Genomic DNA, 14,604 nt, shown 5'->3' with positions numbered 1-14,604 from the left:
ACACACACACACACACACTCTCCCATGTATGCATATGTACACACACACACACTCTCCCATGCACACACACACACACACACACACACACACACACACACACACACACACACACACACACACACACACACACACACACACTCTCTCTCCCATACATGCATACACACACACACACGACAGGGGGAAAAAGAGTAAAGGCCGCGCAACCGAGCAACACCACCACAGCCCCGCTCACACCCCTCCGCGACCATCTCCAGCCCCGCGCGGGGATCAGGAAGTGGCGCGGGAAGCCGGGGTAAGTGGGGAACACTCCCAACCAGCCCCGTGCGGGTATCGCGAGAAGGGGGGGGGCACCTCCGTCCCGCGCGGGAAGCCGGGGGGGGGGAGAAGGGGGGGACACCTCCATCCCACGTGGGAAGCCGGAGGGGGGGAGAAGGGGGGGGACACCTCCGTCCCGCGCGGGAAGCCGGGTAAGCGGGGAACACCCCCAGTACCATCACCAGGAGAACAGGGGAAGCGGGAAGTGGCGCTGGAAGCCGGGGGGGCGGGGAGAAGGGGGGGACACCTCCGTCCCGCGCGGGAAGCGGGGGGCAGGAGGGGAGAAGGGGGGGACACCTCCGTCCCGCACGGGAAGCCGGGGTATGCGGGTGACGGGGAGAGAAGGGGGAACACCCACGCTACCATCTCCGGGGGGGAAGCGGGGAGTAAGGGGGAACTGCAGGAGGCAGGGAAGGAGCAGAGGGGATGGAGGATTGGAGAGTACTTACTCTCGTACTCTCCAACAGATCCCCTGACAGAAAAAATGGCCGTTCGTTGAGGGCGGGCTCATATAGAGCCTGGCCGCGCGCCCACAAAGCCTGGGAGCGCGCGCCAATCAGCTGGCAGGTAGGGGTTTTTTTTTGTTTTTTTTTGTTTCAGCGCGAGCGCGGGAAATTTAAAAAACAAACGTGTTCTGCATGGGCCAATATTTACTCGCCCGGGGATTAAATCCACCCGCCCCGGGCGTGTAAATGTAGAGGATTGTCGAACACTATATATATATATATATATATATATATATATATATATATATATATATCAACTAAGTGCACACATAAACACAATAAAATGTAACGATGATTGCTGCCACAGTATTTACACTATACACAGTAGTAATATATGGAAAAAGGAAAACTAAACACAGGCGCTAAAATTGCTAAATATAATATAATAAAATATATAGAGAGCATGAATTTGAAACTGTAGCCGATATCTTTAGGTTGAATTCTGAAATGAATGAAAAGAGACAAAATATGGTGAAGTACGTTTTAGTATTGTTATGTTGCGCAAAAGTAGACAGCTACTTACAAAGTAGCCAATAGTTTAGGCATGTAGGACACATATGTTCCTCTCCTTCCTGCTATTCGGTATACTGGTCTGCTCCTCTCCACGTGGAACGCCGAGATTCTGTGACCGCTTTGATATTATCGCCACCCCTCCAATTTGTTGGTAATTTATCAATACCAATACATTGAATGCCTGCAGGGTTGCCATTGTGTTCCTCACAAAAGTGTCTCGACAATGTATGTTGCAAAAATCTTTTTTGTATGTTAGTAATATGTTCTGCAAAGCGTAACTTCAGCTTTCTCGTAGTGCGCCCTATATATTGTTTTTTACAGGGGCACTGTATGAGGTATACAATATTTGATGAATCGCAATTTATGAAATGTTTAATATCATATATTTTTCCTGTATGAGTTGAAGAAAATCTCCCAGTCTTTTTAGCACTATGTGGTTCCAATTTGCACATTTTGCACCTAAGGCACCTAAAAAATCCCCTGGGTTCCAAAAATGTGCCTGTGGATGTGGTTTTATGAGATGGTTTTAGACAGCTAGGTGATATAAGTTTTTTTTAAGTATCAGCTTTGGTAAATAACAATTTGGGGACCAAGGGAAGATGGGACTGTAAGATTGGATCTTTTAGTACTAATGGCCAGTGTTTTTTAATAACTTTTTTTTATAAATGGAGCTAATGGGTTGTATTGTGTGATAAATGGTACATCTATTTTACTCTCCAAGTTGTCAGCAGATTTGACTTTCTTTGTATTATATTTTAATAAGTCTTTTCTATCAATTTTACCTATTTTAGAGTATGCTTGATCAAGAACTGTCTTTTTGTAGTTCTTAGATTTAAATTTTTCAAGTATTGTTCTGGCTTGTTCCTCATAAATGCTGTTATTCGTACAATTGCGTTTTATTCTACGCAGTTCCCCTTGGGGGATATTGTCCAGCCAGATGTTTAAATGGTTACTGTCTGCCTCAATATAATTGAGGCAGCTTACCGGTTTATGGTAAGTCTTGGTGCAGATTTCCCCATTTTCAATATAAATAAGTAAGTCAAGAAACTCAATTTCACTCGTGCTGAATTTGGAAGTGAAGTGTAAATTAAATGTGTTCTGATTAATATAATTGATAAATAATAATAGTGTATCATTATCACCCTGCCAAATAAAAAATATATCATACACAAAACGTGTCCATAGTACTAGATTTGCAACGAACTGATGTGGTGACCATATATATTGATCCTCCCATATCTCCATGAGGAGGTTCGCATAGCTACAGTAGGTGCAAATCTAGTACCCATGGCTGTGCCCTTAATTTGCAAAAATAATTCCTCATTAAACCAAAAGTAATTGTGAGTCAAAATGAATTTAATTAATGAAACAAAAAAATCAATATGTGATTCAGTGTACAATCCCTCCTGTTATAAATAACATTGAATGGCTAAACACCCTTGTGAGTGATCAATAACTGTGTAAAGTGAGGTGACATCACACGTGACTAAACAAAATTGATCTAACCAAACAATTTCTTGTAACTTATTTAAAATATGAGTAGTGTCTTTTAAATGTGATTTGAGTTTCTTGACTGGTTTTTGCAAGAAAAAATCTAGATAAGATGACAAATTGGAGGTAATAGATTGTACACCTGAAATTATAGGACGGCCAGGGGGGTTTAACGGATCTTTATGTAATTTCGGTAAATAATAAAAAATAGGTAATACGTTTTTTTTTTATAAAAATGAAATCCAATTCTTCACTTGATAAGAATTTTTTTTAAGTCCCAAAGTTAGGAGATTCTCCAACTCATACAGGAAATCCTCTGTTGGGTTAATACAGAGTCTAGAATAAGTATTTGCGTCATCCAATAATCTTAAAGATTCCTTAATATAGTCCATTTTGTCTTGGATTACCAACCCTCCGCCTTTATCGGCTGATTTTATTACTATACTAGTATCTTCTTTTTTTTTGTAACAATTTTTTTATTGGTCACAGTCATAGATAATTTTACATACAGTAGTGTCGTGGGCCCACAACACCTCTGCTCATTACTTTCAGAGAAGGACCAATAACAGTTTTCCGTTTTCCGTAGGAAAAAGAGTAAGGGGAAGAGGAGGGGGGGGGAGGAGGAGACAAACATGGGAGGGAGGGGAAAAGGGGGGGGGGGAGGTATGTGGGCTTGCCCAGAGGTGTCCCCGTGTAGTTCTCCAATTGTTTGGGGGTGGCTGCTAGACCTAGGTGCTTTGAATTTTTGGGGGTTTATCTCCTAGTATCTTCTTTTAATTCTTTTATTGCTGAATATTGTTTGTGATTAGGATTTCTCTTAATATATTTATTTTGTTTTGTTAGCTTTTCCAGATCATCTTGAACCAATTTTTCAAACATGTCTAAACAACCTCCTTTATGGTAACTTGGATAGAATTGTGACTTCTTTTTTAAAGGGGTATGATGTATCTCACTAGTGATTGTTGGTAACACATTGTTTACGTTAGAAGTAGTTTGGATTTTTTGTTTCAAGAAATATATCTTGAGTGACAAATTCCGTACAAATTTTCCTACGTCTATATATTTATTAAAGGTATTAATAGTGTTAGATGGGGAGAAATATAGGCCTTGAGAACTTGAATTTGCTCATTGGTTAATTTTTTTTAACTTAAATTGAAAATTCCTTGTTGTTTTTCTATTCTATTAGGATTTTCTTTCATTTTGGTCTGGTGTCCTCCTCTTTTTCCCCGTTTGGTGATTTTTCTCTTTTTCTCACTAGTGTGAATTTCGGTATCTCCCTCTCTTTCAACAACTCTTTCTATATTTACTTTCCTTGTCACCTCTAAAAAAGGCGTTGAACACTCAAGGACGTGGAGGCACTGATGACTCAGTGTTTTGGCGCCAACTCGTGACAGGAGCTGGTGGTGGCTACAAGCTGTGCAGATGTACCCTGCCTACCTGGGACCCCCCCCATTCCCCACCCTCGCAGATGAATACACACAGAGATATCTCTCCCACGTATAGTTTCTTTTTTTAATCCTGTAAGTGCATTTCCTTTGGGCTGCAGTTTTTTTTAAATAAATGTACTTTATTGTTTAAACAGTTACGTGCTATGGAGCTTGGGCTTCTTTTTGTTTTTTGTTCTTAGATTCGTAGTGGTTGGCTATACCACTTTTATCTGAAGCTGCAAAACGCTCCCTGGATCCTCATCTGGGACTTTTATCTCCCTGGATTTTTTCAAAAGTGGAACATTTATACTGGACTTATTCTTTATCACTATCACGTTATGGTTTGTTGTTATAATTAGTTAAATGTGTGTTATTTTTAATTAAGATATTTTTATTAGTTACAATATATTTTATATATATTTCTATTAACATTATCACTTATATCCACCTGAGCGCTACATATTTTTGTGTTGTTTTTTGTCATATATATATATAATTTTTTTTTAAAGTAGGTTCAGGTGCATACAGGAATCAAAATCAATTAAATCCAGAAGAGCAGATACTTTATGCTGCACTCAAAGACCCAGGGATAAGTAATTTGTGGGAATTAAAAAGTCATTTTTAATTCAAATACTAATATAAAATATATAGATACATGGCAATACAAAAATACACAAAATAATTAAAAAGTGTGAGTCCACCCTAAGGCAGTCTAATAGGATCCAAGTAAGGTGCAGGTAGTGGCAGATAGTTCTATGGGTACCAGTTCATACATTTGTCATAAATATGTATTGAAAGTGTGCCCAGCGCCAAGTGCTGTTTAAATCGCTGCCTCCCCTACCTCGTCATTAGATTAGGGTTTATTTAGTTATTAAGCAAATGTATGTTGTACCCTCCTCCATTGGGGCAGTAATGACTAACAATCACATTATATTTTTTGACCCTTGGCTATAGGATAGCAATTTATATATTGGCTACTGGGGGTTCAATTTAAACAGTGCTTGGCTCTGGGCACACGTTCTGTCTTGCTCTGTCTTTGCGTTACAAGGTGCTTTGCTTCACAAGCATCAGTGAGTGTTTGGTTATAGCAGGAGTCTAATAAATAAATCCCCCAGGTTTAGGTAATCCTAGCCTCCGCTCCTAAGACATTTGTGCCAAATGTAATGAAAACCTGTTTCTCAGTAAAGAGATGCAACAAATACATTGTTTCCTTCTTCCTGAAAAAACCTTGAAGAATATACTTGACAGTAAAGACATATATTTTCAGTGTGCTATAGGAAAATAATGAGTTGAAGAGCTGTACCTTGGAGGCCCCACAGGTCGACAACCAACGCATTTTTTTGTAGATAGCTCAAAAGTTCGTGAGATATATTTAAGGCAAGAAATTGGAGCTTGTGTTCAATCACGGGATTTACGGTTTTCCACACAGGCTTTGTATACAAGGACCGAGGAATGTCGTAAAAACGATACCTGGAAAGAAAAAAATAGTTAATAATTACTGTATCTCCTGTGAAAACATTGGCTACTAAGAACATTTACATTTAAGTCAAAACTTAAACAGCGAGTCAGAGTGTAATTGGCAATAATTATGAAGGTTCCAGTAGCTGTATTGGTTACGAATTAGTGTAAGTTCGTCAGAGGTTACCATTATATTTTAATGGACTAACGAGGTATCTTCATAAAACAGTACGGAATGTACGAAACGTTCAAAACCTTGTATCTTTTCTACATAAGACTGTATGAAGTTATTGAGTACACATGAAGAAAGGTTTTGTACATTATAACACTTTCTTGGTTCATTCTGTTATAACAGCTTGCAACAAATCTTATTCCAAGAGCACAATGTAACGCATTGTACATCTTCTTATTGTCACTGTAAAACATGGCAGAAAAGGGGCATACTCATACTGACTTGATTTATAATGAACACTAAACTAATATGAGATTCCGGTTTTCATATGAATTGCAGACTTGCATTTCCTTCAAACACAATGTGATGAAGAGCTTTTGCAAAAGGAGCAGCAAACAGCACTCTATATTGTATTAGGTGTATATATACATAGTGGCGAATAAAGAATATTGAGTAATATTGAATTGCACTGTTACACTAGCACTGTTAGAGAATGCATTTCTATCAACCATACGTAAATGTATTTAGACCCTGTGTGTTTGTTTTTAGTTTTCTCCTAATTATTGAATATTACAATTATTCAAAATCAGCCAGTAAATTTTAGTCTGGTGAAAACCCTGGAAAAGGGAGGAAAACAAAGGCACAAAATGCTGAATCATAACTCAGTACCCAATCTGAATCCCCCTTTCTGTTGCTTCTTTTAACCATCGGACGCCAAGACACTGCAAGATATGAATTTGGAAAACTATTCTTCTTCCCAGTAATTCCAAAGGGTCGATGACTATATCTTCTTCCCCAAAGGACCTGCAAACCAGATATTGGATAAATAGTTGCTTTGCATGCTTTTCATTTCTATCCCAAACAGGTCATTGTGTCAAGTCACTAATGCAAGTAACCAGAACGTAAAAATACTGGAGTGTGACATATAGGGCATTTTAAAAGTGTTTTTTTTTTTGTGGTTAGAGGAGTTGATATCTTCTTAATATATAAAATCGAAAGGTTGGTACTAGATGCGGTGAATCTGATTGGTCCTCAGCCTCTGGCCAATCAGATTGGTGGCTCTATGACGTCACCCAACTCTCTCTCCCTCTCCCTCCCCCCCACCGGCTCCCGGATGGAGGGGAAGCGCGGCGCGGCCCTCCTGCCCCAGCCGCCAACGCTCACTTCCTTCCCCGGCGGGGGGACAGGCAGTGGGCAGGCAGCCTCCGGAAGGACCCCCTTCCTCCTGCAGATGCCCCCGGTAAGATGGCGGCGCACAGCGGACAGGCGGGGGGTGGTATTCAGTCAGGAGAGAGGGGTGGGGAGTTAGGAGAGAGGGGGGGGAGTTAGTCAGGAGAGAGGGGGGAGGGAGTCAGGAGAGAGGGGGGGGGGGAGAGAGGGAGTCAGGAGAGGGAGGGAGAGGGAGTCAGGAGATAGGGGGGGAGAGAGGGAGTCAGGAGAGAGGGGGGGAGAGGGGGAGTCAGGAGAGAGGGGGGGGGGGAGTCAGGAAAGAAGGGGGGGAAGCCTGAACAGCTGTGAAGAGGGGGGGAAGGGAGTTGAGAGGGAGGATGGAGGAGGCAGAACATTACATCACGGGCAACATCGGGTATATCAGCTATAATATATAAAATCGAAAGGTTGGTACTAGCTGCGGTGAATCTGATTGGTCCTCAGCCTCTGGCCAATCAGATTGGTGGCTCTATGACGTCACCCGGCTCTATGACGTCACCCAACTCTCTCTCTCTCCCTCTCCCTCCCCCCCCGGCTGGGGGAGGCAGAACATTACATCATGGGCAACGCCGGGTATATCAGCTAGTTAATTATAAGGTTAAGTTAGAACAACCAGAGAGGAAAGAAACCTAGTACGGGCACTCATACAGCAAGTGGATCCAGAGCATTGACATTAGTGTTCATATTTATAGGATCGTAGCATTTAATACTCGTTTTAACACCCTTTATTTTAAACTTGGATAATAAAGTTTTACAGTTTTAACTATTTTCACCTTACATCCACTTGCTGTATGAGTGCCCATACTAGGTTTCTTTCCTCTCTGGTTGTTCTATAGTTATTAACCTACCTAGGGAGCACCTGCAACATACTCTACTTCTGGCAGCTGCGGGGGTTATACCATTAGTTTACGTACAGAGTTAAGTTAGAGAAATCTTTAAGGATACTTAAATAAAAGTTATTATTTGGGTCGGATCCAGACCTAAAAAAACTGAGCAAAGGATTGATTTTTATGCAATCTAGCCCTCTGTTGACCTCGTTGGGATTTACCTATACATTTACATATGGATCTGCAACTTTCCTAGTTCATAGGTTTAAGGATTGTTGAGCCAACAGCAAATCCAGAGCTGCAGACAGGTTTCCTGGGGCCCAGGACTAGAGTTACGACTGAGGCTTCCCCCCCCAGTCAGTGGTCTTGCGAGACCCCCCCCCCATTTCCCACCTCACAAGTCCCCTCTATTTCCCCCCTCTTCCCGTGTATTTCTCTCCCCGCCGTCTCACTCTCTGTTCCTCAATCTCTCCCTCTCTCCTCTCACTCTCTTCTCCTTACATCAATTACCTCGCTCTCACTCAATCCCTTCCCCCACATGTATTTCACTCCCCTCCGTCTCACTCTTACTCTGTCTTTTCCTCACTCTCTCGACCTCCATCAATTACCCCACTCTCATTCAATCCCCCCTCCTCACACTCATTCCCTCCCCACCCTCCCCCGACACAGACAATCCTCCCACAAAATACATACCAAAAAAACCCCACCCCAAATACATGTAAAAGAACCCCCCACCCCCTAATTCATATTAAAAAACACCCCCAAATACATATAAAAGAACCCCAACTCCTCAAATACATACAAAAGAATCCCAACTCCTCAAATACATACAAAAGAATCCCAAAATATATAAACAAAAAAAACCACCCCCAAATAATTAGAAAAAAACCCCACTCCCCAAATACATAGAAAATAATCCTCCACCCCTCAAATACAAAGAAAAGAACCCCCACCCCTCAAATACAAAGAAAAGAACCCCACACCCACCAAATACAAAGAAAAGAACTCCACACCCACCAAATACAAGGAAATGAACCCCCCACCCACTAATAACATAAAAAAGAACCCCCTCCCCACCCAAATACATATAAAAGAACCCCCCCCCCCCCAAATACATTCATCTACCAGTGGCTGCAGGGGGCCCGGTCGGCACTGCAAGTTGGGCCTGACCCGGCTGCCTGTCCTCTTGTTGTCGTTGGGCCCTGGCTTTCCCCAGCCGCGCGCTTCCCTCACTCTGTCCCAAGCTTAGCTTGTGATGCTGTTGCGCGCGCCGGGCTTCCCTCACTATGTCCCACACTGGGCCTCCCTCTCATCACAAGCTCAGCGTGGGGCAGTCAGTGAGGGAGCCCAAAGTTGGGAAGAGCCGGGGCCCAGTGGCAACGGGAGGACCAGCAGCCAGGCCCAGCCAGAAGTCGGGTCCAACTTGCAGTGCCGGCCGGGCCCTGTGCAGCCACCGGGCCTGGGACACCTGTCCCGGCTCTCCCCCACTGTTGGCGATCCTGAACATATCAACATAATAAATGCAGTGCAATATGGCAATGGAAGTGAACTAAGCCAGAGTGTCCAATTATCTATGTTCTCAATCCTTATTTAACTGATGGCTAGCTTCTCATTTACGTTTAGTAGTGATGTCCACAACTCCTAAGACTTCACCTGGCGTACTAAATAGATCTGAGACCCAGTCTTTACGATTCCCATATTTCCTAGATTTGCATGGGGTCACAATACTAAATATGCTTATTTTGATGAGAGATATGTCACAAACTGCAGCACTGCGTCAAAAACATTTACATATTTTAAGTGTTATGTATGAAAGTCTCACGGCTGCAAAAGTGGGGCAAAAAACTGCACCACAATATCCAATTGTTGGGTGCAGTATTTTGTTCTACTTTTGCCAAATTTTGCAGCCTGGAGCCTTTGACACATGACCCCCTTTGTCATTCTGTATCTGCTTTACCTTGGTTCAATTTATCAAGGTGCTTTGCTCCAATTTTGCTTCACTTGCTCTAGTGAGCGTTTGATCAAAGGAGGAGTAGAGACGAATCAGCCCAATATTAAAATGAGATGTGTTACAATTTGCAACTAAAACATTTGCATTTTCCTTTCTCTGCACATGAAATAAATCCGCCAGGCTTAGGTAGTATTAACCTCCGCTCCAAAGAGAAGTGTTTCAAATGTACGAAACAAGATAGAAAATGGTGGTCCGTATTTTTAAAACATTCCATTTGATGTGAAAATAAGCGAGTGTTCACTTACTTTCCAGTACTGGAGCAGGGGGTAATATTTATCGTGACTATGGCTTCTTCGACCCCTTCAGAATTAAGCAGCTCTGTTTGTTCTTCCAGTTTCATACAATAAGCCAGAGACTGAAGCCAGATGTGGGCTGATCCTAAATGAATAACCTCAACGGGATCCCAGAATGGATCACTTTCACGGTCCAAGTTGATGTCTCCATCCAAAGAGCGCTGGTACAAGTCCTCCATCAAGAACTTCCTGTTGATAAACTTGGATTTGGACCATATCCACACCTGGAAATGTACAAGGAGAAAAAAAAATGAATGAACGCTTTTAGTACCATATGTTTTGTAATGATTTGTAGGCCTACTCTAAAACTGAAAGGGATAAGAAAACTAGTCTCTGAACCGAGAGTAACTTCTGCTACTTAAAGGGATGGCAACATTAGCTAATAGCTTGTTTGACATGCTCACAACCCTTATTTTCCATACTTTGTCAATCACAATCTGGTCTCTTACTTTTCTCATTTTTTTTTTTTTTTTTTTTTACTAGGTGGGAAGCAGGGGGTCACTGGAGCTTAACTGCATTGATTTCAGCTCTGGGGACCCCCTGCTTCCAGAGATACCTCCAAAGGTGCCACTGGTAGCAGGTCTGGCTGGGCACCTAGTATGGCGGTTTGAAGGTCCCACGGGCCAATAGATAACCGCAACGTAATTCATTATGGCTTCCTATTGGCTTGCGGGACCTATAAACTGATAGCAGCATCACCTTTAGAGGTATTTCTGCAAGCAGGGAGTCCCCAGAGCTGAAATGAATGCGGTTTAGCTCCAGAGACCCCCTGCTTCATACTTAGGGGGAAACTATTTTGTTATTTTTAAGGGTACAGATTCTTTAAGCACACTACATGAAGTATTGCCATTTCTCTTCCTCTACAACATTTTTACCATTCACCGTCTAACCCTCACCCTTCTTCTCTCCTTTCGTAATTACTGCAACCTTCGGACCTTCTTGTATCACAGTCTCTCCTTATGATCTATACAAAATTGTGCAACTGGATTATATCACTCTCTGAGATCTCTTTCAGCCTCTCTTTTCTTCAAAAACATTGGTTGGCTTCCTAAATTCCAAAGAACTTACAAAGCCAGTGTAGCCAGGTCACCTTTGGCTACTAGCCTATCCTACTCCTGGCAGTAAGCCCTGGTACAGTCAGGTTGCCAGTAGTCAATATGGGGTTTTACCCCTCCGAGGAGCTGCACTTGAGTGACAGCGGGAGGCGGTGACATCAGGCCTGGGCATGACCAATCATGATCCAGACCTAGTGCCTTCCTCTTGGAAGTACTTAAGGGCAGTACCGCCCCAAATTTAGCAGTGCCTTTCCACACTTGAGGAAGGCAGGTCACACATTAGAGAGGCTGACCATTGGGCCTTCTCTGGTCCTCTTCCCTCTGGGGGAGAATGAGTGTGGACCATATCTCTGCCTCTGCTAGGGAGGTAGGGAAGATCTAGGATGGCTGCGGGTGCCCTTGGCCTGTAGTGACGGTCCAGGGTCCATCCTTCCTGGGTAGCTGAGAGAAACTGCATTGGGCAGAGGCCTGCCGTTTACTGTGCTGTACAGAAGAGATAATAAACAGTTCCTGTTATACCTCCTGTCTGGTGTGTGTCCTTAATGGGGGGAGAGGTAATTGTTCTACCGTGGGAGATCACTTTCAGTTCCTGGAGCCTACGGCAGATGGAGGCGCAGCACTGCTAAAGAGATATGTAGGGTGTGAACCCTTGGATCACTTTCTCTAGTGCCTAGTGGCACTCATTTTGTCTCAATGTAATTCTCCTAGGCAGCACGTTGTCTTTATAGGATAGGTTTTGAGCGGGGCCATCATTTATCTACTTATGAACCCCAGAAGCCAAGTCCTGTGTCCCACTACCATCGGCAGCCGACTCAGCCCTCCTGTTGCCAGCAGCTATATGCACCATATAGCCAAATCTCCCACCGGGTGGGGGAAACACCGTTACACCAGTACAACCAGCCTCGCAATGATGAGACCCAAAAGGTCGAAACAGCTGTCTGTGACTAGGTTTTACTGGCTATTCACTTCTGTAACCCAGACTGTGCTGAAAAGCTGTGTAATATGGCAGGCATATGCGTATAGTGGTCCATGTTAAAATGGACATGAAGTCAAAAGTGACACTGTGAGAATATCTGGACATGTGATGTTTCTATTCCCCACCCTTTACTCAACTCCCCTCAGTAAAGAAGATACCAGCATTGCAGTGCTCCACAATCTGATTTGGCCCATATAGAAATGAAGTGGATAAATGTCGGTGTATGAAGGCATGATGGACTAACTGAACCGAACAGAGGACCACAGTTACTTATGTGAGATCCATGTTCCAAGTGCTTGGAATATACTTCTTATTTCTTATAGTGTCACCAGAGACAGCATACCATATATGTGTCAAAGTTGACTTATTTTCAATGTATTGTACATACCTGGTGTGTAATTGTACTGATCACTTTCACCATAATTTCCTTTTGCAGATCATAGCCTCTGGAATCAGTCAATGCCAAATTTTTAACCTTCAATTCAAACCTGAGATCCTGTTCCAACAAAGATGAAAAGAGACGTCATTAATTGTTTGCTTTTTGCCCCTGCCTCCTCTGTCTTCACCAACAGATATAGCTAGTGTAGCCCTTTTTCTGACACGCTAAAGCGACTACGGGTAACTGCATGCACCTGCGGCTCCAGGAGATCTGAGCCTCCGCTAGCTGGGAGCCTGGGGTATCACTTATAGCGCAGCGCCTCCACTTACCCAGGATCCCCGTGATGTGAGATTCCCCTGGGCAAGAAACATATACACACACACATGTATGATGCAACCAACTTTACTATATGCACAATAACCTTAGCACTCTATCATATTAATAAACACACAGCATATAACCCAACACATAACCTATTATGCAATATAACCTTAACGCAGCTAAATGATAATGTCCTTATAATGTGAGTGGCTCGGCCACGCTCTTAATGAGTATTGTCCTGTACAGTAGTGTCTCAGCCACGCTCTTAATGAGTATATCCGGGTCCCGCCACTGCGTGCCCCATACACCGTGTCCTTGCGCTAGTAGCTAGAATAACTCCGTGTATTAGGCCTTTGGTCACTCACTAGTGTCCTCAAAGAGTTACGCCTAAGGCGGGATCAGCGCCTGTTGACCGGTGTTGGTGCACTTAACGTAAATACCTTCCGGTCACGGCGGTGACCGGTAATGCTTCGAAAAGGATCAGCCGAATCCTTGCTTGTCTTTGATGTCCGCAGTGCAGCTGTCTGGTCCCAAGCAGCTCACCAGTAAACCTGCTCCGCACGCTTGTCTCTAACTTACACAGTAAGGTGACTGATCGCTACCACTATGGGCGTCCCTGCAGCACAGCAACCTACTGTGGCTCAGGGGCTTCTCCTAAGGGCCTGCGGGGTAAAGTGGTCACGGGGGTCACGGACCCCCTGCACGCATACACCCTCCTCCTTTACCTTCCAGAACCCCTCTGACTAGCGTGGCCTCTCCCCCACGCTTCCCTTTCCTCCTCCTGTAATTCTAGCCTTCCGATTGGCTCCTCAAGTCAGGTGACTGCCCAGGAGCTCATGGGAGTTGCATTTCCTCACAGAGCCTCTCTGCTTTGAGCTGCACAGACTCACAGCTATTGCATCAGCCTCTGCAACACTGTTGCAGACCTCCACATGACTCTCCTGAACAGAGTCAAAACACCAACTGAACACACATATGAGGTTCCTACCACTTCCCTACATTCTCCCCCTTGCAGAATCCAACGACCCCGCTTGGGCTACACCTACATAACTATACACAGAATATTATATCATAAAAAAAACACAGTACATCTACTTATCACTCTATATCAAATTGCACATTTCGTTGAACATTGCAGCAACAGAATGCACTCGGCTGCGAGCCCACTGCTGAGCCTCATAATGGGGTGCCCCAAATCTATTATAAGCCATCCTCATTGGAGGTTGACCAGCTCTTTGGCTTCGGCGTAGTTGCTCTTCAGCTACCCCCTCGGGAGAGTAGTAAGCCTCGTATGGCATTTCCAATTCTGCCCTTGAGGGGCCTGATAGGTCTACAAAGTCTTTTTGGGGCACAAATCACGGGCTCTGCGGGTCTAGTGGCTGGCTCACGGGAGTCAGCGTATCTGTCGTTGGACCAACGGGCTCTTTACCCGTAGCTCCTTCGGGAGATGCCCCCGTGGCCGGAAGGCCCCTTTGAGAGGTTCCCTCCATAGGATTCTCAGAGGTGGCATTTATTACAGTCTCTGGGCCATCCTCTGTACTTTCAGTGTCTCCATCATTTGAAACAGTGGGTACCTCCAATTCGTTGTCCCCTACTTGAGGTATGGGGAGTAGGTGATTCCTATGCCACACCTTTACCCGGCCTTCGGAGT

At 43.8% G+C, this 14,604-nt stretch overlaps 1 protein-coding gene across 1 annotated transcript in view; it reads right to left on the bottom strand.

Moving 5' to 3' along the window:
- The window catches only part of LOC142492360 (kinesin-like protein KIF28), an 84,504-nt gene that overhangs the window by 8,941 nt on the left and 60,959 nt on the right, over positions 1–14,604 (bottom strand). The window contains exons 15-18 of the mRNA XM_075595007.1: positions 12,642–12,749; positions 10,175–10,446; positions 6,552–6,686; positions 5,556–5,722 (exon numbers count right to left, since the gene is read on the bottom strand). Of these exons, the coding sequence (XP_075451122.1) occupies positions 5,556–5,722; positions 6,552–6,686; positions 10,175–10,446; positions 12,642–12,749 (682 nt within the window). The remainder of the gene's footprint in view (positions 1–5,555; positions 5,723–6,551; positions 6,687–10,174; positions 10,447–12,641; positions 12,750–14,604) is intronic.

Source organism: Ascaphus truei, chromosome 4, assembly GCF_040206685.1.
Source record: "Ascaphus truei isolate aAscTru1 chromosome 4, aAscTru1.hap1, whole genome shotgun sequence".
NCBI lineage: Eukaryota > Metazoa > Chordata > Amphibia > Anura > Ascaphidae > Ascaphus > Ascaphus truei.
This window is presented reverse-complemented; position numbering and strand designations above follow the sequence as displayed.